Here is a 23,681-nt window from a genome sequence, read left to right as displayed (position 1 = left end):
CAGACCAAATTTCCTTAAAAGATACTATCCAAGAAAAGCTTAACATACTATAACATGAACAGTGGAATTTTCAAAGGCATATTTCAGTGATATTTTTCAAGAACTTTTCCTGTAGATTCAAGACATGTCTTTAATGGTTAAATAAATCCTCTTCATAAAATAGGATTCTGACATTTACACTCGTACTCAGAACAGAACTGACAATTGTAGATGGCATCGACTATACACTTGCTATAAAAGGACAATACAGAACAGAAAAATGTATGGTGTGTTGATGAGGACCAGATAGATAATAACTAAATTTTAAATGTCCAAAAACACCTTTTACAAATTTTAAAACAGGACAATATTTTTGCCACTTTAAATTAAACATTGAAATTTGATCAATACTTAAAGAGAAGTGTCAAAATACATCCTATGAATGAAAGAGGCGGCACTCGTGATTATACATTAATACTTGCCGCTTGTTCAGAGACATTGGCGAATTGGGCCTTGCATCTCAATGATTATGGCCAACACAATAACAAAAATTAATTAAAAACTTAATGTTCATGTAAGATGGGCTCAAGAGTGTTTTGTTACTTACCTTGTCAAAGTACAACATGACGACCGAGTCACCGTCCTTAGTCTCCACTCGCTTGACACTGTTGGAGTTTTGCAGACTTGGTAGAGCGTCCGGGTCCACTGTGAAACCAGACGGAAGACTAACCTCCATCACAGCCATGTTGCTCTCGTTGCCATCTCGTCCTGGTACAAACCTACAGAAAATACCAGGACAATGATTAGTAGTACAGTAACAAGTTTTAGGGAATTTCCCTATAGGGAAGTAGCTATTACCGTAGGTCTCATGGTAAGACTTGAGCCCGGGACCGATTTAATTTTTCATTTTTAAGTCCCCAGTGGCCAAAAACACTATTCGTTCAAATTTTTATTTATGTATAGGGTACCTATATCCTTATACATACATACATACGTAAAGGCAATGTCTACAAATCACTACTCCTCCGTTAATAATGGATGGATTTAAGATTAAATTGTATCTTTACAACACCAACACACCAAGGTGTAAATTTAAAGTCGTATATGAGTATTGAATGAATGAGCAGTTCTGTTCCCAAGATCAGCCAGCTCTTTAGTCAAGAGGATTTATTAAAAACCTAATGATCAAGGACTTTTGACTTTTTTCGGTGTGCTCTACACACTCACCCAGAGCAGATGGAGAGCTGAAGGTGGTTCTTGTCAGAGTTCTTGTCCACTTGAGGGTCTAGAGTGAACCGAGGCCACGGAGCCGTCACGTTCACGTTGTACTGGTACGAGATTTGTGCAATCACAAAGCCAGAGCCCTGAGCATTGATCTGCACCTCCCGCACCTTGCTAGGCAGCTGGAATGTACATATTACATTAGATGATTTTACCACATTACCTAATAAATACTCATTAAGTAAAGGATATATGTAATAAAAAACAAAATAAAAATTTATAAAATAATTGTTGGACATACAAATTATTGACCTCTAGCTTCAAGTGGAGCTGAAACTTTACACTTCACATTCACACATGTTCTGGAGATAGACATTACAGGTAACATCATGTTTATGGTAATGTGGGTTGTGTAAATTGTCCTCACAAACCTCGTTAAGGCGCTAAAGTATGTTTTACTTATTTCTGTCAGTTATAGATTGGTATTTTCTTATTGATTTTGAATGTTGACTTAGGTACGGTTTAAATTAGTATAGTTTAGTAAAAAAGCGTAAGCTGAGCACAAAGTAAAAAGTGAAGGAGGGTTTTGCGTGTCCTGATGTTTCAATGATGGCTAGTGTTGCTAAAACTGAAGTTTGAAATAAAGGCTAGTGGACTTCATAATGCACGGTAAAAAATAAATGCATGTTTATCCATAAGTTTAAAAGTAAGTACTGTAATGCTTAATTAATTTTTTTTATGTGAGAAATCTTAATTAGCAGTTAAAAGCGGTGCCAAGGGAACATTCTTGAAAATATCTCGTCTTCTGAAGAGCAACTATGTGAGTACAATAATGGATAATGTGATTTGTAACGTTATAATATGTCCACAGAAGAAATTCAGATTAGGTTGAAACTCCAAAATATAAGTTATTGTTTTGATTTGTACTCAAACCTGAGTGAACTTATAAATCTGAGTTTCAATTTTCACTTACTAACCTCTTGCTTTTGTAGAATCATGGAATTTGCCCTGTTTACATTTATAGTTGCAGCCACTCCTTGGCGGTAGAAGAACTGAACCGAGACATCATTGTTGCGAGAGATAATTTGTTCTGCCAGTTTTGCTAATGCCGCAAGTGCCACCACAGTGTCCTGTAAATTTCAAGACATCTTAAAATAATTGTAAACATTATATAGACAATTAAATTCTGTTCAAGATCTGATCTTGACAAACACAATCCAATGACTAGTTCACAATAATAAATCCCCTCACAGTTTCTTTGCACGATTGATATGTGGATTTAGTTTCTTAAAGTGCAGAGCTTCTTTTTATTTATGTTAGATTTTCTTTCAAGATCAATCTATGCAAAAGTAGCCAACTTTAACATTATCTTTGTCTGCTGGCTAAAGAAGTCCTGCCACATATCCATCCAGAAAATTACCTAAATAAAAATATAGTAGGCGGTACAGCACATACCTAAATTGTTGAAGACAAAACTTAAACTGACTAGGTAAGCTTCATAGAGTCTTTAGATGGGTGAAAAATTGCAAGTATTAGTATGGATAGGCTTTGATGGTCACATAGTGCAGAATCGTCGTCTTTGGATGGTGACCATGTCATAGTCAAAAAATATTTTCATTTACCAACGTTTTGGCCTTGATGTTAAGTACCATATTTAAGATTACATATGAAGTGATCCCAAAAATAGGGCTTTCCCTTAATCAATTAGCTTAAAAATTCAGCATCATAATGTCATCATCAGACATGTAGATCTCAGTTGAAGCGTCGTCATAGTTAAAACACATAACACACACAAATATTTACAAAACGATTAAACATTAAAAGAACAAACAGGCATGTTGCACAAATATTAATAGTAACAGTAGGTCTTGTCTCGATCCGAGCAGGACGCACTTTAGGAGTTTGCGTCTTTTTCAGATCTAAAAGCAGCTCAGCTTAAAACATGGATTTTAATTAAGTGATACGTCAACTTAATCCACACATATTTGATAAGGAAATATTCTCAATTTTGATACAGTCATCGGCCAAAGACCACAAATCTACAATGTCAATTATTAAGTTTATCCAATGCAACAATAAATTCAATACATAATTAAATATTTATATTGAAGCGTTTAGGCTTCTTCTTCCAACTCACCTGTGTGGAGGCAAAGCCACCTCCGTTGTTCTGTTGACTCACTAGCCATCGCATGATAGGCAGCCCATCTTGTACCAGTCCCTTCTGTAGGTATGTTAGGAGTGTGTAAGCAGTCATCTCCACATCAGGAGAGTTCGGCTCATCTATGTAAGGGTTCTTCTTGTCCATCTCGCTGCTGGCTGCATGTTTGAACCACTTCATGTCGTCTGATGAATGCATAGGTTTTGGTTGGATTAGGTGAGAAAATTACATGAACAAATCACATTTTTTTACATATTATAAAAAATATTTAAACAGAAAAGAATTAATTTTAACTGTACATTTGTTTTCTAACTGTTTGCTACTTTTAGTCAAATATTGCTAAGAGTCCATTTTTTACTATCGATCGTTGTGTGTGAAAGGGATAGGTATTTTCATGGGAGACATGGGTACTACCTACTACTGCCGTCCAACTTAACTGCGAACCCGTGAACGGCAATAACGGAAAACTTGTGTTCTCCTATTCCTTTTACCTCAATTAACAGGTCAAACCTGAGTTTTAGGAAGTATACTGTGTAGTGCAAAGAAAATAGATTTACTCCTTATCTAAGAGACCTATCTTTTACTAAATAGGTATTCTCAGTTTGAAATTAGCTGTGAATCACCATGTCACGTTAATATTGCAAAGCAAATTACCCTTGGTAAACTGTAGGGAATTGAGGCTGTAATTTTATGGTAAAATCAAGCACCCAACTAACTATAACTACTTACACAACCAACCAATACAATACACCTTCCAATTTATACACACAATTAATACACAAAATCAATCTATAGTAAATATCATTCCTTACTATAACATACCAACCACCCCTGGACCCACCTTTTGATTCAGCCTTGGTCTCCAGCAGGTTGAAGGCAGTACGTCCAGTAGGATGCTGAGCCAGATGCAGAGCGTATGAGCATATAGCCAGTGAGTAAGTGTCCTCTAGACCGTCCAGGTTGCGTACAATGTAGTCAATGGCTTTGTTGATGGTATTACGGAACTGGGATGTGGATCTGAAAAAAGTAAGATTAAATTATCTTGTGATGTTAAACAAAACACTCCCACAGATAGTATTATAGCATTCGCAAACCTAGGAATCTTCACAATGGTGTCTCTCTACATACTTGAAACCATAAAGTATGTGAATGAAATAAACCCCCCAAGAAACCAAGACCTGCACCACTAGAACACCCGTCATGGCTCCAAATTTGCCCTACCAGTTCACCGAACAACTCTTTGGGAGAAAAAACCTTCCTACACCGGCTGCAAACTGAGGAACCATCTACCTGACTACCTGAGAGACCTGACTGGCAACAAGCTACACCAGGAGTTGAAGAAGTGGCTAATCGCAAGACCCTTCTACCAAATAAAAGAATTTTATGAAAATTATGGAAATTAACATGTACAATTCACTATTGTATTGACACTATTGTAATTCTTAACTAACAATAAAGAATATTGGATTGTATTATTGTATAGTACTGTATCTCAAAGAGTTCAAATGTTTCAAAGTTTTGTGTCTTTACCTGCATCAGATAAATATATTTTAGAAAACATCACATAAAGTGAATCTGGGTTGGATTCAATCTACTGTTTGGTGCCACTGTATCAGTACCTTTCACTCTACTGTATTGGCTCACCCCTACCTTTGCTTGATACATTCTACGCACAGGTCAGAGGTGTATGTAAACGTCCGCACGGGTGAGTACTATAACTATCCGCAGTACTATCCTGATAATTAGACCAATTTGTATATATCAAGGAAAAAATGTGGTTCGGATTCCACTACAAACTGTAGGTCCCTTAGTCGCCATTAGCTGTATGATGGGCTATTAATTAACAGCTGTGTCTAAGGAATATGTCGGCCTTAGTCACTAACAAGACTACAAGATCACGCCACTCATCATACACTCATCTCCATTCATACTTGGCTTAAAATACCTACTTTGTATGGTCGCCATTTCAAAGAAAAGTATAAAAAGTAAAGTATAAACAGGAAAATTTAAGGTTAATTGAGGATGCCATCTTTTATTTGTATTTTAGTTTTCTAGGCTCACCTTGTGTTCTCCAGGAAGGCAGTGAGTGTGTAGGCTGTGAGTGCCAGACCGTTGGCTGCGCCGCCCTGCATGGCTCTGTGGCTCACAGTGCCCACCTCAGGGAAGCTCCCGTTGGCTGCCTGATGGTCAGACAACCACTGCAGAGCATCCATGATCACCTGCTCCTCCACGGAGATGTAAGGCTGTGCCTGGCGGAACGACTTGGCCACAAACGCTGTCAACCTGTGATTCAGAAGTGGTTATAGAATATTATTGTTTAAAAAGTGAAAACGTAAGTAAGAAGACACTAGGTAACAAGTTGGCTGCTATGGGTTTATAAATCTGACATTTAAAAGGTGTCATATGAGATGTGTCGTTTTATTAAGGTTCTAACTTGATGATTTTAATGATCCCATTATAATAATGATAATCAAATACATTTTTGAATAGGAATTAGCATATTATTATTATTAACATTATTATTATTATTGTTAATGTAAATATATATGAATGTATTTGACATGTAAAATATGTCTATGTTCGATGGTGGTTTAACATAATTTATTGGCATTGTGATACTTAATAAGTTTGGTGTTTGCAAAACAAGTATATGCAGTAAGATGCAATGTAGCAGATACATTCTTATGGTTAAAAGCTGGACTTAGTTCTCCTTGATCATTTAAAAATGAATGGCCCTGATCTGAAGAAATAACTGATCTTAGTCAGCAACAAAGCTATAATTCCATCCACTCATCCTTCCACCATCTTCACAGTTCAATACACACCATGGTGTTTAAGTGTTGTACAATTATAACATAATTTAACGGGTTTTTACCAAGTACTGCCGCTAGGATCACTTTTTCCAAAGGCACTGAAAGATCCGTCCTCATGTCTGTAGGTCAACTCCTGCTGGTATCCTTTCTCCAAATATCTCAATGCAAGGTTCTCTACAGCCTGGGTCAACTGTTGTGTATTCTGTAGCACATAACACTATCGTTAGTTATAAGTTGTGAAATGCTAATTTACTGTAACACATAAGTTTGAGTTGTGTTGAAAAACTAACAAAAACAAGTTTCAGAGATAAGAGAGATTACTGAAACACATTGTAAAATGCACATAAGTTTTTTGTGCTTATCCAGCCCATTGGAATGTTTTATGTTTTTTACTTTCTCCCCCTATACCATAGTATATGGAGAAAGTATTGTTTTCGTCAAAATTTTCGAGTTTGAGTTTTGAGTGGATATATTCGTTTTGGGTCCCCCTGGACCCAAAAAAGTGGTTTTCGAAGTGATGTCTGTGTGTGTGTGTGTTTTTTTGTAGGGGAATGATCCAAACAACCCTGGTCTTGCTAGTTGTTACTACGTTTATCCTTTTTTTAGATAGCATTGTTAATTAATTTGGCTAACATGGCATTGGCGTTTAGAATCGACCTTGCTTAGAACCGAACCAGTGCCCTTGAGATATGAAGGGAAGCACAATAACTACTCAGCCATCTAGACAATTTTGTGAATGAATCTCAGTTGTATGGTTATGATTGAATTATTGCGATACGTTTAAATTTTACATATGCATTTGGTGGGAATCAATCATCCTCATCAGAAAACTTACAGGACAGTTAAAAATTGTTGGTAAAGTTTGTGGGCATGATTTTTTTTAAATTTTAAATAAGGCATTAAAATATAGCTTTTCCATTGCTAAGTTAGTTCCCACATCAAAACTAAACCATTTCCTTTAGCTACCTACTTGAAAATGCAAACAGGATTATTTTTTAAATGTCTTTTTATTACAATCACCGCACACGAGGATTGACAATTTATAACTGTCCTTGCAACATTTACAACCAACATTGTACAATTTGATTTCTCGAAGATGTAACGTCTAGAACGAAGCATTTTTGTTTCACTGCATAGCTAACCTTTTTTTTGGGAGAGGAGGGAAAATGCTTTTACGCACACAGGTAGCCAGCCTGTAGTGTGAGACTCCTGAATTGGTCACAGTCTACTCACTAAAAAACCCCCTCTACTCTGTTGGACCCAGACCTGGAATTTTTTGTCACATTACTTCAAGTCAGGCCAACATGTGACCTAAGCCTCATTTATGGTGTGGGCTCTCACCGTCTCTGGCATTTAGATAGCTAACCTTGAGGTATTCAATGATGACAATGTTGGGGACGAAGTTTAGCATGTTCTGTTCTCCGCACCCAAACGGCATCTTGATCAGGTTAGCCAAGTTAGGGATGGAAGGTCCAAGAATGTCTCCCACTGCTGAAACCTGAACATTACAAACAAAATTAAAATTTCTCCTTGAAATCAATCGGGTGTGTCAACATCTTTGAAGGACAAGTGTTACTTGTAAACCAAAAAGTCTATTGGGATTGATTTTTCCAAAGGCTATACCTACACCAACTGGGTTCAATTCTACCTATTACATGTTTTTACAGTTTGCATTGATCAATAGCAAACCTTTATATCACAAACTATTATGTTCAGGTACTTTTTGTTTAGCCAAATCTTCAGTTCTATTATTTCTATTTGCAATAAATCACATCAAACCTGCATACTAAGTGAAAGTTTGCTACTACAACGGAGGAATTTATTCAACATGCCTTGAAAATGATTGACAAATACTATTTGCGTAGTGTAAGATTAATATTTTTTCTCACAACAGTAACAGCCAATTCCCTAGAAAGAAATTCAAAAAATCGCACTTTGTTATATATTTGTAAGAAAAATTGTTATTTCTGTTTACTTATTTTGCATAGATTTTTAACACACAAGTTATTCAAACCTTCCTAATATCAATTTGGAAACTTTTGTTCCTTGTTAAGGACTATTTTATTACTTTCAAGAATCTATATATATAATTCTGTAAGACCAAATTTTTACCAGAAAATTGTGGACGCCTGGTAAGTCGCAGAAAAGTGGTAGAGGTCTTAAATTAAAGGTCTTAACCCCAGGGACTCGGGAAAAATAGCAGAATTCCCATAAAGTTACCAGAAAACGAGATATAACGTAAAATATCCACCATAAGAAATGCATGGGGAATGAAAAACGTCTGCATTCTATCAGCTGTTACTTATTTATTTGCAATGTTTACATTTATTCCGAAAGTCAATGTTGGTAAATAATGTTTTAAAATGAATTGTGTTTAATTTTTTTGTTTTCCGTTTCCATAATGAGTGAAGTAACTAGACAGGGTAGGGGAAGACCTGCAAGCCGTGGAAGAGTGTCCAGGAATTCAACAGACTTAAGAAATGCAAGAGAGAACGTCATGTAGGGCCTAACTGTGAAAGAAATCTGAAAGCTGTTTTACAACCTGTCTTTAGAAGAACGCTGGAAAATGAGTTGAGTTGTTTCTCACAATCTATGCATTGTGGCGCATTTCACTTTGCAGAGGAGGCCCCAGATGGACATTACAACGCATGTTGCCACAATGGACATGCCACAAGCACAATTAAATGACGAACTAATTGTTTTTACATGATTCGAACTTCATAAAAACCATAAGTCAGTACAACAGTGCAATGGCTATTGCGTTGCTTTCCGCTACACAAAAAGAGATTCCGGGAAATGGGCCTTACTGTCTTAAAATTCAGGGACAAATTCTTAGATTTATTTCTGACTTACCACCGCCAAATTAGGAGTTGCCTTCATAATAATTAATAACGAGAGGTCGTCCAGTGGTCGAAACTCGACCAAAAATATGTAATGTACTCACTTAACTATTTTCACCCCACACTGTAAATAAAACATGTGATTGGAGTTTCCTCCATTTGTTTTGATTTTCTGTTTATATTTCGTTGTTATTTCGTAACCAGCATAGCAACGCATAAGATCCATGTTAATTTTTTACAACTTTTAAACTTATTTTTTGTGCTTATCTTTGAGCCTATTTAAATTTATAAAGGGATTCTGCACACCTACAGGAAAATAGCTTTCCAACGGTATGCGTAGATTTTCCCTACGATGCACACGAGCTGAGAAAAAAGGTTTTAAAGAAACATGCTTGCCTATTAATATATAGATAGATAGTTTTAACCTTTACATTTGGTTTTCAAAATGGAAACTATAACAGAATTCGTAAGATTACAAAACAAATCTTCAATTTTAAATTAGAAAAGAAGTGCAATGTTTCGCTGTATGATTTCAGCTCTGATTCGTCGCTCTCCGGGCTCAGGCCAACCGTGTGCACATTTCCATTTGTAATATGTTGTGTTATTGATTTAATCATTATTTAACAATTGTAGGCTATTTCATTGACACATTAGAAGCAACTAATATACGACTCCAACGGAAGGAAAACCAAGATATAAAACAAGAAACACTGTTAATTCTAAGTAACATAAAATTGATAATTTTAGAAACATATTTAGGATATTTGTCTTTTTATATATGGTTTTTTATTGTAGTCTAAATTAGGGGCTATGGCCCCTACAGGCCACTAGTTAAAAATATTCATATAAACTATCTTACAAAATAAGTTATTAGTATGATGAAACAACGTTCAGGATACCTGTTTATTCTGTTTAGGGTACACTGTTTATTCTTGAACTATTTTGCTAAGAAACTCAATTAGACCAATCAAATACATCCTGCTCATGCAAACTATTATTAAGATTAGGTTTCCTACTGGTTAGTTCAATGCAACTCAACTGCATTGTAGTACCGGTAACATTATTCCTAATCTTTTTGTTCACCTCTATCCGTTCGCTGCCAGGCACGATGTAAGCTGGCATATCCAGGGTGATGTTCTGGTTGAATGTATTGCTGTTCCTCAAGTCAATGAATACAGCCTTGTTCTTGTATTGTGTCTCTCCTTCAGGCTGTACACAGAATATAACTTAAACCTTTGACTAAAAAAATCCAATAATGAAAATATACATTTTATCATTCAAAACATGGGACCTGCAGATTTAACATAATAGGCTACTGATATCTCCTACTGATATATTTAGTGAGTCGGTGGCTCAGTCGGTAGCGTCGCGGACTTCGGGCCCAAGGCAGCGATGTCGTGGGTTCGGATCCTGGTCACTGCCAATAACATTTTATCAGTACAGTTCACCTTTGTACTGTACCGGCTCACTCCTTGCTTTGCTGTAAACGATCCACGCACGGGCGCTTAGTCTATGTGGACGGGCAAATGCAAGATTAAAAGAGGCCGCCAACCTCTTAAAAAAAAATTCTTATATATTTAAAAAAATTGGTTTTTCTTTTCGGAGTTCGTTTGGCTCTTCCACCCAACTGATTTTCATGATTGAGATCTCAAATTGAAGGTATGCACGCACAGATTTCACATAAAGCAACGACATATATTTATCTTATATATTACTCAACCAAAAAACATAAGTTTGATTTATATTTTAATTCATACTTAAATTTAAGATGTATTTCACCAGTTATAATTATATAATCCTATATATTTTGGTCTAAGAAACTTCAATGAAATATCGGCTTTCATTTAAGATTTTAGTTATTCAAATCAGACAAGTTTGAAGCAAACGCAAAACCTTATAAAAAATAACTTTTATGTTGGTTGTTCACCCAACATAAAAATTATTTTTTATAAGGGTTTTCTTTGATTCAAAATCAATAGTTCCAGTATTGTTTAGGGGTTTTTTACGTTTTAGACTCAAAATAATCAGTAAATTATAGGCTTTAATTTAAACTATTGAGGTTTGAATCAGTTAAGTTCAAGCTACTGTATTACTCAAACAAAAATCATAATTTTGATTAATTCTCGGATATGATATTTATCTCAACGTTGTGTAGCAGCATGGGTCCTCTAGTGCTACCTTAAAAATATTTGGTAGACGGTAGACCTAAAAGTAAGAGGTAGATCCCTCATAGTTATCTTCACCTTTTTCTATGGCTTTAAGGTATTGAGTTTAAAATAAAAAGAGAATAATGTAAGGTGCATGTATGGATGTTAAATGGAAGTTTGATGGTGGAAAGTGATTTGGAGTCAAACAGCTAGAATAAACATGTTGTTGGGATTAATTTCATGTTTAGTGTTTTGTTTTGTCCAGGAGTTTTTTTTTATTATTGGAATAAATCAGATTTTTAGCAGAGTACAAGGTTTATAGCTTACATTACACCAATTGTGTATAGTATCTGTGATTCATATGAAATTTTAAAATAATGATGTTGGTTTTGAGTTTTAGTTAAAACCACTTATAAGTTGGGTTTTCTTTGTTGCGCCTTTATCTCTGATGTGTGGAAGTAGGTGATTAGACAATTCAAGCACTAATAAAGAATTACAATACACTGAATACACAGTATAATGAGAACTCAAACCCATGACATTGCTACATCATTCTTTTACGTCCCTAATTTTAAACAATGTTTACCTACGCTGTTTCTGTGTTTTTACCTTGACCAGCAGTTTCCTCTCCACAGTGTCACCAGCTACTGCGCTGGTCGCTGTCACCTTGATGCTGATGTAGCCAATCTCCTTTGGAGTGATCATAAAAGCTGTGTTAGCTCCGTCATTGGCTCTCACCCGGAAGCGCTTCTTACGATACCTGTCTCGCACCTTGGCTGAAAGTCATTAGAATCTTTGGGTAACTTTGAAGTAATAACTTGTGATGAGATTGACCCACAGTTAATAATAAGGATTTTGCCATTCTGCAATGTGTATCCTTTTATATGTAAAAGAAAAATATGTTCATAATCTAAAAATACTGATGTTACATACAGTGTTTGGCTGTTGATCATTAAATTATTATCATCACATCATCAAATTATTTATAGCTGTATAACATTTAATTTCATTAGACTATTTTAATCTGCCTTCTGTTGCAATTACACATTTTGTGTGTTTTTTTTAAATATGAGCATGAATTGCACACAAGGTTTTAGATGTAAAACTTCACTCTATTGAGAACTACACCGAATTTGTCTTTCTGTGAATACACAATGATATTTTACAAAACATTTCTTTTAGTGTATAATATCTTACATGGGACGTCATTGACATCGTTGGAGTCATCAGCAAATGCGAACTGATCTGAGCTTTCCATAGTGACCTCCGCATCCACGTCTCTGTCCATGTAATTGAACACGACCACGGGGATCGCAACAATCTCACCTCGGATCACAGAGTACGGCAAATCCAGGGAGAGGAAGAAGGGTCTGAACACTCGCAGCTATACATAAATAAAATAAATATTAGCTATTGGTTCTTAATTTTTAAATATCAACATAAATGCCAAGGATGTTTAAGATGACTGCTCTAACTTTTATTTTTTTGTGTTATTTTTTAAGGGTGGAGTTGAATTAGATCACATGAGACAATTTGAGTCCAGGGGTTATTCACCAAAAGTAACATACTATACCACTAATCAGTTTTGTTTAAGGAAAGGCTCTAGGCCAGGATTATAAATGGTAGAAAAAGGAGGATAGCAGCTAGCTTACCTTGAAAGAAGTGTGGGTAGGCCATAGAACAAGTAGAAAAATATTTTGCACACAATATTTCGTCCCCTAAGGGACTTTGTCAAGTGTAGAGAGAGTTTATAAATTACAAGATAAACTCTCTTATAAATTACCAGTGATCTTGTAATTTATAAACTCTCTCTACACTTGACAAAGTCCCTTAGGGGACGAAATATTGTGTGCAAAATATTTTTCTACTTGTTCTATGGCCTACCCACACTTCTTTCAAGGTAAGCTAGCTGCTATCCTCCTTTTTCTACCATTTAAAATATACCACTAATCAGTTTATGTGTCCCTATTGTTATTTTTTGTGTGTCTACAGGCCTCTAGCTTGCTGAGTTATACTCCTTTCAAATAAAATTATTAATAAACTACATGGCTTTCCTCTTTAACACCTTTTAACATATGAAAACCCTGAGAGCAAATGAAAAGTAGAATTGTCAGTATTTGATAGCTTTTAGCATCATATATTATAAACTAGCTATAGCTAGTGCACCTATTGCTCGAATCCGAGCAATTGTAAAGTATTAAAGGCGTATTTCAAAACAAATAACAGTCATAATTTCCGATGACTTAAAAGCGTCAACTCAAAGATAATGTATCAATCACTCCACTCCAGTTATCGAAACTAAAAAACGAACTCACTCTGAAAACGAACGCTCTTGTGTGTATCATGTGTTTTCTATGAACAGCTGTAATTAATACAAATTATTCGTCTGTTTAAGTAAACAAAATCTCTTCTTCATAAGAAGTACGTTGGGATTTTAATGGCCTGTGGGGCAAAGTCCAAGGACTTTTATTACAGGAATTGGTGAAAGGGAGCGTCTACACAAAAAATACTTAATTTTGACACATCGTTTGTAAAAATCCGTCCGTGCTCTATACCTTTCTTGGTCGATCTAACAGTCCCAGACCATAGAGTCCATCCACAGAGAACGCTGTAATCATCCAGGATGTGATAGTGTCAGGAACTGTTTTTCGCAGAGCTACTCGTCCATTGGTCCTGGTGAAACATTACACAATCAGCTGACCGAAGGTCAATGAACTTAGTAATCAAATAGCTTTACAAATTGAAAAGATGTGTGTTTTTTTTTATACAAGAGGAAGATACTATTGTTTAATGGTCTGTAAATAACGATAGATTGAGCGCAATACCTTTTCTTTTACAAATACTTTTGTGAACAGTAAAAAAAGTTATTAAGTAGGATTTGCAAAAAAGGTGTCTGGTAAGATTTTTTTCAATCTGCATCTCAATCATACAAAAAAATTGTTTAAATACAATGCATAAAAGACTTTCCATATTTCTTACATATTTGATATTATGAAATATAAAATATATGTTTTTGTGATCTACTTGTATTGTTTAAAACAAAACCATATCTATGGAATCAAATGTTTATGAAATAAGCTAAACTAATATACCAAGCAATTATTTTGAACTAACTGTTTACACTATTTAAACATCCTTCATATTATTCTTTATGCAATAATTTAAAAAATAACAGTTTCATGCAATACTGAAAGCATCCCAAAAATCCATGCTGGGTGCAAATCATTGGACATGTCCTTAAATGTAAAACAACCATATAGGCTAGATAAATTCCAAAATTATAGATTTCTCTACAAAAACTAAATACTAATATCTATATTTGACCTGCAGTTGTAAAGTTGTTTTATGATTTAAGAACAGTCCTTTCATGATAGCACTAATCAATTAGGTGGTGTAGACCTATAGCTGTGCATTCTAAAACTAATTATCTTACTAAACCTACATAAAACCATAGACAAATAGAATAAATATAGACCGACAGCAGTGCTGCGGTTAGCATATGTTCCGGCATCCATCGCTAGGAGTGCCGTGTAGTTACGGTGCACACTGCTACCGCGTCTGCTGGTAGCATACGGCTCCTCAATTCAGCGGTGTGCACCGTAACTACACGGCACTCCTAGCGGCACATCGCGGAACCTTCCTTTGACAGTCTATATTCGTTCTTTTTGTCTATGATAAAACGTACCAGTATTATACTAAGATGTATTAAATTACAAGGTATAATTGTTTTTTTTAATCAGCATATATAATCTTCTGAAGAAATAAAGTGTAGCATCTTTTCACAAACACACATAGCAAAATGGGTGTTTTAATTTGAGGAACATTTATTAATAAACATAATATATTGCTTGATAAAAAATACTCCTAAAAAAAGTTAAGCATGATGTGGTACATAACTAGACTCTACATTTCAAAATAAGTCAAAAAGGTTTTGCTGCATGTTATCTACATCAGCTCAGAATCTGCCACTTTGTATGTTTAGTTTGAGCAATGCTAGATTTTTAACCTTCTAATGCCTTGTCTCTCACATGTACCGGTATGTACATCAAAACCTTTAGCAATTTTATGTCTAAGATAAACAAGTTGAATTTTTTATTCAACCACTGCTTACAGCCCAAAGGCTGATGCACGTGTTTGAACCTGATTTTTTCACATTCATTAGTATAGGTACAGGACAGAGCAGGAAGGAGAGTAGTGCATACCCAGAAGAGATATTGGCAAACAACCAAGTGTTGGCAATGTCATGCGGTAGATGTATGTGGGGGCCGGTCCAATGCGGTGGGGGGATGCGGGAGAATGCGTAAGGCCCCGCCAACGGAGGCCTGGTGACCGGTCGGTACACCACAGCGGGGCCCAGGTCAGACTTGAATGTGGGGGAACCGGGCAGTGGTATAGGACGGTTTGCCGGTCGGTTGTATGCCCTCAGACCGTCTTCCCGCCCGCTATAGCTCCCTACCAAACACATGTTTCATCAAGATTGTGTCAGCAAGCACCTCGTACACCTGGCAGAATCCAACAACCTGTAAACTTGAGGCCGCCACCACCCTTCAATATGCAAGCCAATACGCAACAAGCAATATGTGCATTGTAAAAGGGAAAAGAGTTAGTATCCAATAGTTGGTAAGGGCTTTTGAAAGAGAGCAGTTTTTATGTACATATTTACCATATTTGAGAATAAGCTGTCTCCACAAGATATATTCATTGACAGTAAATTAGAGTCTTGATTATCGGACCTAAATCAGCCGCGGCAATTTTGGATAAGGGGAAAGGTTGAAAAACCATTGTAACACAATAGTAAAAATCATTGAATCAATAGGTAGTTTCTCCCAATGATATTCAAGGCTTGAATCTCAACCTCAACCATGTCTACTGAGCTATAGGTCCCCATAGCTTCATATTGGCTAAGATGTGGTGGTAGCAGAGAGGTATGCAAGTATAAGAGGAATTTTTGAACTGTGAGCATACAGTGTTAACCCTTCCCACGCGGAATATCATTTACCTCACCTAAACCCCAACAGCGGAATTTATTTTATTTTATTTTTTTTTTTTTTTTACTGGCGAATTTTACTTCTACATTTGGACATATCCAAGGATAAAAAAAATACTAAGCATAAAGAAAAAAAATCAATATAATATATTTTACACGAATTTTAAAGTTTTACATACAAAATGAGAAATTATTTTATTTTTCTATTTTGTTTACTTGTAATTGTTTAGAGAAAAATTAAAAATGCAGTATTGTTGTAAAATTGATACAAAAGACAATATTAGCATACAAAAACGAAAAAAAAAAAAAAATAAAATAAAAAAAAAAATAAATAAACGTACAAAAATTGAAAATTGAAAAAAAGTATTTCTAAACAGTTTTGAAACAGAATATTATAAAAAGGAATACAATGCCAAGTTCATAAAAAATCACTAAAAACAATGTTAGGGTCCAACAAAAACATTATAAAGTTCTAGTACTCAGCCATCGTGTGGAACTGCTCGAAACAGGTGTCTGGGTGAAGCGCCGGACGGGAGTCGCAAGTCTTGCAGAAGTAGATTGTCTCGCGGCGGCGTCCATTTTTGAAACACACCACACACCGATTAGCTCCCTTTTCTTTTCTGTCCATAAAATGTGGGTTTCCATCTAACCGTTGATTCGGTGGCCCGTAGACTGGACGGCCTCTTTTACGTGCTATTGGACGATTAGCGAGTTTTTCCTCTACCAAGGACTTCACCAAGCATGTGCGGAACTGCCTATGTGACATGGGATTTTTGTTGTGCTTTTGTTGTATGTCTTTGTACATAATGTACGAGTTCACAATAGCCACCTCAAAAAGCCAGAAAAACATTTTTCTATACCATTTTCTAGTTCGGCGCATAAACTGGTAAGATGAAATAAAGTGATCGGTGTGATCAACGCCTCCCATATGTTTTATGTAATCAAGGATAACATGCGGTTTTGCTGTTGGTGGCTTGTTCGGCCACTTGCTTGGGACATCCGTCGTATTATGTTTGCTACCCTTGGAAAAAGTGCTTAGCATGTGTACAGTGCGCTTATCTTTCCAAGAAAGTACCAGTGTATTTTCCTTTCGCTTGGAAACAATTTCCCCCTTTTTTAGGCCTTTACCAATAGCTTTCAATCTTGGTGGTAAACCAACTCTGTTTGGCATTACAGTGCCTGTAAGGAAACATCCCATACCTAATAGCTCTTCTGCTATTTCAGGACTCGTGTAATATCTGTCTGTGTAAACGTGGAGACCAGTAGCAGGTGAAACAGGGTCTTTCATAGCAACAGACTGGGCTAATACTTTTACAATCTGTGTTGTTTTTAGCAATGTTGTGTCTGGTATTAGTGTCTCCTTTCCGTAATATGGGATAAAATCATATAGATAGCCACTCTTGCTATCGGACACAACAAAGATCTTCAAACCGAATTTGGTTGGTTTGTTTGGGTTATAGATCCTAAAACTAACTTTTCCTTTGAAGGAAATGGTGCTCTCGTCGACTGAAATGTGTTCTGAGGGGTTATAAAAAAGCCTACACATTTCTTTCATATGGTCGACTATGGGTGAAACAAGAAATCCCCTGGGCACTGCATTGTTGGTATCCTTGTGATTGAAGTGGAGATTCCAGAAAATATTCAAGAACTCATCTCTATTGAACACGTCTCTGAAAAAAGGTATTCGCCCTATCCAGGTAGTCGAGTAGTAGGATTCAATAGACGGTAGTGGAATCAACCCCATATTTATTATAGTTGCAAAAAAGGCTTTCAGTTCAACAGGGGTGATGTCCTTCCACGTGTTTATTCTACCACGGGGTGAATTACACTGAGCTTTCCGCTTGTTAGCATATAAGTTTGTTTCAGTACAAATAAGATCAAATATGTTATCGTTGAAAAACAATTTGAAATAATCAATGGGCTCTGACTCGCTATCGAACGCGGCAGGAAGTACAGGTCCAGCACTTACCGAATATATCGGGATGGTATGCGAAGGGCCAGGGTCGTTATCAGTGACGTCAACCCAGTCGCTGAGTTGTGCGGTAGGCAGGTCGGCAGAGTCGGGTGGAGGCTGGGCCTGTGGAGCCGGTGGCGGTGTAACAGGTGTTCGTGTGACACGACGAGACCGCTTGGCCGGAGCTGGAGGTTGAGGGGTTGTGACAGGTGTCGGTTGTGGAGCCGGTGGTGTCACAGGTGCTCGTTTGACACCACGAGACCGCTTGGCCCTAGCTGGAGGTTGAGGGTCTGTGATAGGTGTTGGTAGTGGAGCCGGCAGCGGTGTCACGGATGTTGGTAGTGGAGCCGGCAGCGGTGTCACAGGTGTTGGTAGTGGAGTCGGCAGCGGTGTCACGGATGTTGGTAGTGGAGCCGGCAGCGGTGTCACAGGTGTTGGTAGTGGAGTCGGCAGCGGTGTCACAGGTGTCGGTAGTGAAACCGGCGGTGATGTGACAGAAATGTCCTTACGGTCACTATCTATCTCCATAACATCAATTATAGACGAGAAGGAAGTATTTGTTAGGCCTATATCATTTATAAGGTCATCATAGGTGGTGTGACTGGTATCAGTTGTGGAGCCGGGCAATGCTGGAGGTTGAAGGGGTGTGACAGGTGGTTGTGAATCCAGCGGCAGTGCTAGAGGTTGAGGGGGTTGACTGACTTCTCCGTCACTTTCACTTTCACCAGGATTGTTATATATTAGCGCGTCCTCACGGTCACTGTCATCTATATCCATATCAACATATGCGGACGAAAAAGAAGCATTCATTAGATCATTTACAAAGACGTTGAAGTCCGGGTCATCAGGGTTTGCCATTTTCAATTATAAGAAAAAATTATTGGCTAGAAACCCCAGAAAAACATAACTGTACAAATAAAGAAAATAACACACAGCACACGGAACACAACACAAGCAATAAAACTCACTAAATATCCGCCGTACGGACTCAACGCAAACAAAGAAACTCGCTAAATAGCAGCAGTACGTGGCGTGCGTATATATGCGGACTTAGCGCGGGACTACCGCACAGACACGGAAAATTCCATGCGGCGACAAACAAAACCCCCTCCCTCCCCACCACTAGTGAGCCAGCGACCTTGACAGTGATTCGGGTGCACTCGGCAATATCAGCGGAACACAAACCAATACAACCCTGAACTCTAGCGGACGTTACACCAACTACAGACTATAAATAAAGAAGATACGCATATATACGGATTACGCGTTTCGGCAAAATTTGAGGCCTGCGTATATATGCGTTTGCCGCGTGGGAAGGGTTAAAACGACCATAAAGTACAATAGAATACATGGTGTTTCAAAATGAAAGAGCAGATTTTAACGTTAAAACATGTCAAATCTGCTCTTACATTTTGAAATACCCTGTAGATAACTAAAGCCTGACGCCCATAATCTGAAAATATACAGTTGGGGTAAAATGGGTCTTGACATACCCGTTATAGTATACACTACACAGTCATAACACATGAAAAAAGCACACAATATCAAGGTACTTGATCATTAGTTGGGTGGGTCGGATAACACAGAATCAATGAAGATCAGATAATTAAGACTGTAATTCCAATAAACTATAGTCCCGAGGATTTAATGTGCACACAATAAAAACCAAACCAAACTATATAAATAACAAAAACACCTGACACCATGTTAATAAAAGCAACATAATACACAAGGATCAACATAAAATACTTTTATAACCAAATAATCACATCAGAATATTTAAGTATAATTTACCCTGCTTCTATCATTTGCCAAAGCCAAGTTTCGGGAAAGTTGGCCCGAACCCTTGGAGTTTGAGTTCCCACTTCGTTAGTTATAATGGACAACGGAGTAAGGTTCTCTGCTGATAATAGATCCAAACCATCATCCATTATCCCTGACATTTCCGGGCCTGCCATCGTTCTGTAATAAACTGTGCACAAACGGTATCTGTCACAAAACTGTATCAAGAATATAGTAGTAGAGTCACAGGGGGTTTTAAACTGCACTTTACAAGTACATCAATTATAAATGTAACAATCAAATGACTTAATAATCAGGAATCAGGTAATCCAGTACCAACAGGGCTTAGGGCTATTGGCAGCGAAGCATGTTTGGCAATGATGACTACACACTGTGGTATCGGGCAAATTGTGTCATAGCGACAGTAATTTTGTCTCTTGGTGCCAAGTTACTCTTTTGTTCATTTACTTACATTAGTTATGCAATTTTGAAATTTTGAAACCACAGACAAATTAAAAAATCTATCGCATTAACATCGTATAATCATCTCGTGGTAGTACCGAGAACTGAGAAACGATTTTTGTCAGGTATACCTATAAGAAATATTGGTACTGTTTATGAAAAAGAGATGCCGACACATCACTCACTAGTAGTAACTGTAGGGGGCCTACTGAATTAGATATAATTTTTCTCCTCTACCTTAAGTGTCAGAAAAAATGTTTAAAAATCATTTATTAACACATCCTTCCAAAAGTACACTACTACTTTAACACGTTCGCTGCCGACCGTTAGAAGCCGGGGTGGCGCCAGGAGCTGAACTAATGCTCGCCGCTGCGAAACATTGCCGCCGATACACTGAATTACAGTAAAAACAACAGTAGTTAGTTATACTGGGTGGCAATGTTCTGCAATAAAACTGGCTTTGGACATAGTACTAAATGATTCTGATAGATAGCAGCACTACTCAGGTTGCAGTCGGTAAAGTAGTGTCGCTATCTAGCAGGAAAGAGGTGGGACAAAGCCCTGTTCTAAACGACCCTGGTGGTGATTTTGGGAAACTATATTTTTTATTGTCAGAAAAGTACGTCCCCACGAGCTGCAAAGAAATATAGGACGCTCATGACGAGCTGACTGATCCATGGAAACGTTTAACAACAATGAACGGTGACGTTCCGGAACTTTCCTAGCTCCTGGAACCATGGCCCGGCTGACGTTCCGGAACGTCTGTAGCAGCGAATGTGTTAAATACCATACTAATCTTTATTTTTCAAAGATCAAGATAGATTTGGATGGATTCTAAAAAAAAAAAAACTTTGAACACATCTGTAACACATAAAGCAAACGAAATGTAGTTGGCACTTATTGTTTTCCCGGTATTTACTTTCACATAATAGACACATTAATGTGTTTGTGCTTCAGTTTCAAGCAAAGCTATTGAACGATCAAAACAAATGCAGTTGACATAGACAAAGAGTAATACATGTTTAAAATAGTTTTATTGGTTATGGTTAATTAAGGACAAACAAATCAACATAGTACCTGCTAAGTAAACTTTGTTAGCTGCCTTTATGGTTTCAAGTTAAGCTGTTAGGAGTGCACTTACACAAGCCAAAGCAACTCTAAATAAGGTTTAAGACTTGTCTAATGGTGTTTAGTTATTTATAGTTAGTAACTACTTAAGTTGCTGCTTTAACAACATTAACTTTATGTAGTATTAAATACTTAAAATATGATGAATATGATTAACTAGAAAAAATATTTATGAGAAGTTTGATCATATTACTGCACTTTATTTTGTAAACCCATGAACTTGGCAGCAGTTTTATTTTGGTTTGACATATTAGCAATAAGTTTTTATGGTATAAATATTATTTCGTTGGAGGAACCATAGTTTTTGTTTATTCGAGTTTTTGTGTTATTAGAAAAAATGTTTGATTCCCATATTGGTAAATAATGGTAAACAATCAAACATATGGGTGGTATACACTTTTTGAGAACTATTAACGCTACATTATTGCCATAAAAGTTGAAGATACAAAACATGTCTCAGCATTGTTATTTAAGAACTATGTCAGTGCAGCGACAGGTTTATTAAGATCACTTGTTGATGAAAACAAATGCAAACATACAGGACTTATTGGGTCACAACAACATCTTACAACTTAAGGCAACATGATTTTATCAAGGTTTGATTTTCAGTTTAAGCCTGCAGAAATATATTTTATATCAGTAAGAGACCTCCACAACTTAAATAAATATCTACAAAATGAGTATACTTAAAATACACTTACGCCATGGGAAGTGTTCAAAGACGTAGCCGTTTGTCAATATAACAGCTCCAGATTTCTGTAAAACCAAACAAAAGTTAAATTTTGAACCAACTACAGAAAATTGATCTAAATAACCATCAACTATAACTTGTTGTTATCTGAGTAATTAGATCGTTTTCCTATTGATTTTCAATCAATTCTCTAACATTTTTAAACTTCAAAAATAAAAATCAGCTGTTATCATTTATTTAAAGTTACCAAGTCATTATTAATCCACCCATCCATCCTCTTATGTACTGTTTGCAGCAATTTTATATTTTGTTGAGTTAATTGGATAATGCTCAATTGCTTTTATAACGAGGTAGGTAGATGTAAATATCAGAGATAAAAATGGGAATAACAGATGATATGTCATGAAGCTTTCGTGTGGAGTGTTATACTATGGATCACACAATCAATAATAATTGCCCTTTGAGGACTTATTGATACCGTACCCAATCTTCATAGTATGAGGAAAGCTAGAAAATGGCTTAGCGCCTTTGATTTGGCTCTGCAAAGAAGAAATATATTTTACTTTTTTTGTTTTTTTTTTATACACGCATCTCTGCAGATTTACCTCAAATGACTCTTGAGCAGTGAGTGATCCAGGCCACCAAAACAGAGACCTTCGCTGCCTCAAGTTGTCAAACTGCGGCAGAAACTGGGACGAGTCACTGGCATCGTACGACCTCATCTCTTGCAGAACATGTTCCTAGAGAACATCAACATGTTAAACTATTAATTTACTACGTAAAGTCAATACGTTTAAAATGTGTTGTGGATGAAAATTTAATCTTTATATGTCCTATTGAAATTAATCATCCCTCTTCATCGTAAGTATGATAAAAATAATAAATTGAATACTCAACAACAAATCTAAATAAAGATAATTATTTCTATCCACTGAATTAAGCTTAGTAATTACTTAATTTAACCCTTCATAAATCCTGAATAGTCTTTATAACTAAAATTATTCATAGGTATAAATTGTATAACCAATGTAAACCAATGTGCAACCTGTATTTACTGTCAATTTACAGACTGAACTCACATATTCAATGTCATTGCCAGTTTTGAGCAAGGTCACACTCTGGTCCACTCCCAACAGTCCGATGTAAGAGTTGGGTTTGGCCTCAAGATTCAGCTCTACTGACGCACCAGGTTCCGTTTCCGAGGGATTTATTCTAACATCAACCTGAGAACAGTATGGGTATCTTTAACATTTTTTAGTTATAGAGAAATCTCATTCTTCCTAAATGTTTTTTGCATTTTGAAAAACTGTTAAATTCTAATGTGGTGACTAGAAGTGTTTGACTACCATGACATTAATACCTTACAGAGTCCATTAGTAAATCTTTGAACTAAAAGTATTGTGAACTGTCAAATTTAATTTAATTTAATTTTTCATTGACATCTAACACACCAATTCATTGAGATTTATTTTCTATGTATTCACTTAGTACAGGCCTTTGACTATTATAGTCAATGGTA

The 23,681-nt window shown here is 36.5% G+C and overlaps 1 protein-coding gene across 2 annotated transcripts in view; it reads right to left on the bottom strand.

The window, feature by feature from the left end:
• Positions 1-23,681, bottom strand: part of LOC129001610 (CD109 antigen-like) — a 64,794-nt gene that overhangs the window by 2,898 nt on the left and 38,215 nt on the right. The window contains exons 12-27 of one of the 2 annotated variants that reach the window (XM_054428971.1): positions 23,242-23,385; positions 22,768-22,902; positions 22,173-22,227; positions 19,894-20,071; positions 13,714-13,831; positions 12,356-12,542; positions 11,768-11,934; positions 10,095-10,220; positions 7,538-7,669; positions 6,234-6,373; positions 5,420-5,641; positions 4,200-4,375; positions 3,338-3,543; positions 2,178-2,330; positions 1,207-1,382; positions 587-758 (exon numbers count right to left, since the gene is read on the bottom strand). In XM_054428971.1, coding sequence (XP_054284946.1) covers positions 587-758; positions 1,207-1,382; positions 2,178-2,330; positions 3,338-3,543; positions 4,200-4,375; positions 5,420-5,641; positions 6,234-6,373; positions 7,538-7,669; positions 10,095-10,220; positions 11,768-11,934; positions 12,356-12,542; positions 13,714-13,831; positions 19,894-20,071; positions 22,173-22,227; positions 22,768-22,902; positions 23,242-23,385 — 2,487 coding nt within the window. Of the gene's footprint in view, positions 1-586; positions 759-1,206; positions 1,383-2,177; positions 2,331-3,337; positions 3,544-4,199; positions 4,376-5,419; positions 5,642-6,233; positions 6,374-7,537; positions 7,670-10,094; positions 10,221-11,767; positions 11,935-12,355; positions 12,543-13,713; positions 13,832-15,360; positions 15,611-19,893; positions 20,072-22,172; positions 22,228-22,767; positions 22,903-23,241; positions 23,386-23,681 lie in introns of both variants that reach the window. The other variant, XM_054428970.1, reaches the window with a different exon arrangement.

This window comes from Macrosteles quadrilineatus, unplaced genomic scaffold (assembly GCF_028750875.1).
Source record: "Macrosteles quadrilineatus isolate MER2022 unplaced genomic scaffold, UCM_ALF_1.0 Scaffold_8__2_contigs__length_117827958, whole genome shotgun sequence".
Lineage (NCBI taxonomy): Eukaryota > Metazoa > Arthropoda > Insecta > Hemiptera > Cicadellidae > Macrosteles > Macrosteles quadrilineatus.
Note: the sequence above shows the minus strand (reverse complement) of the source record. Positions and strands in the feature narration are given on the sequence as shown.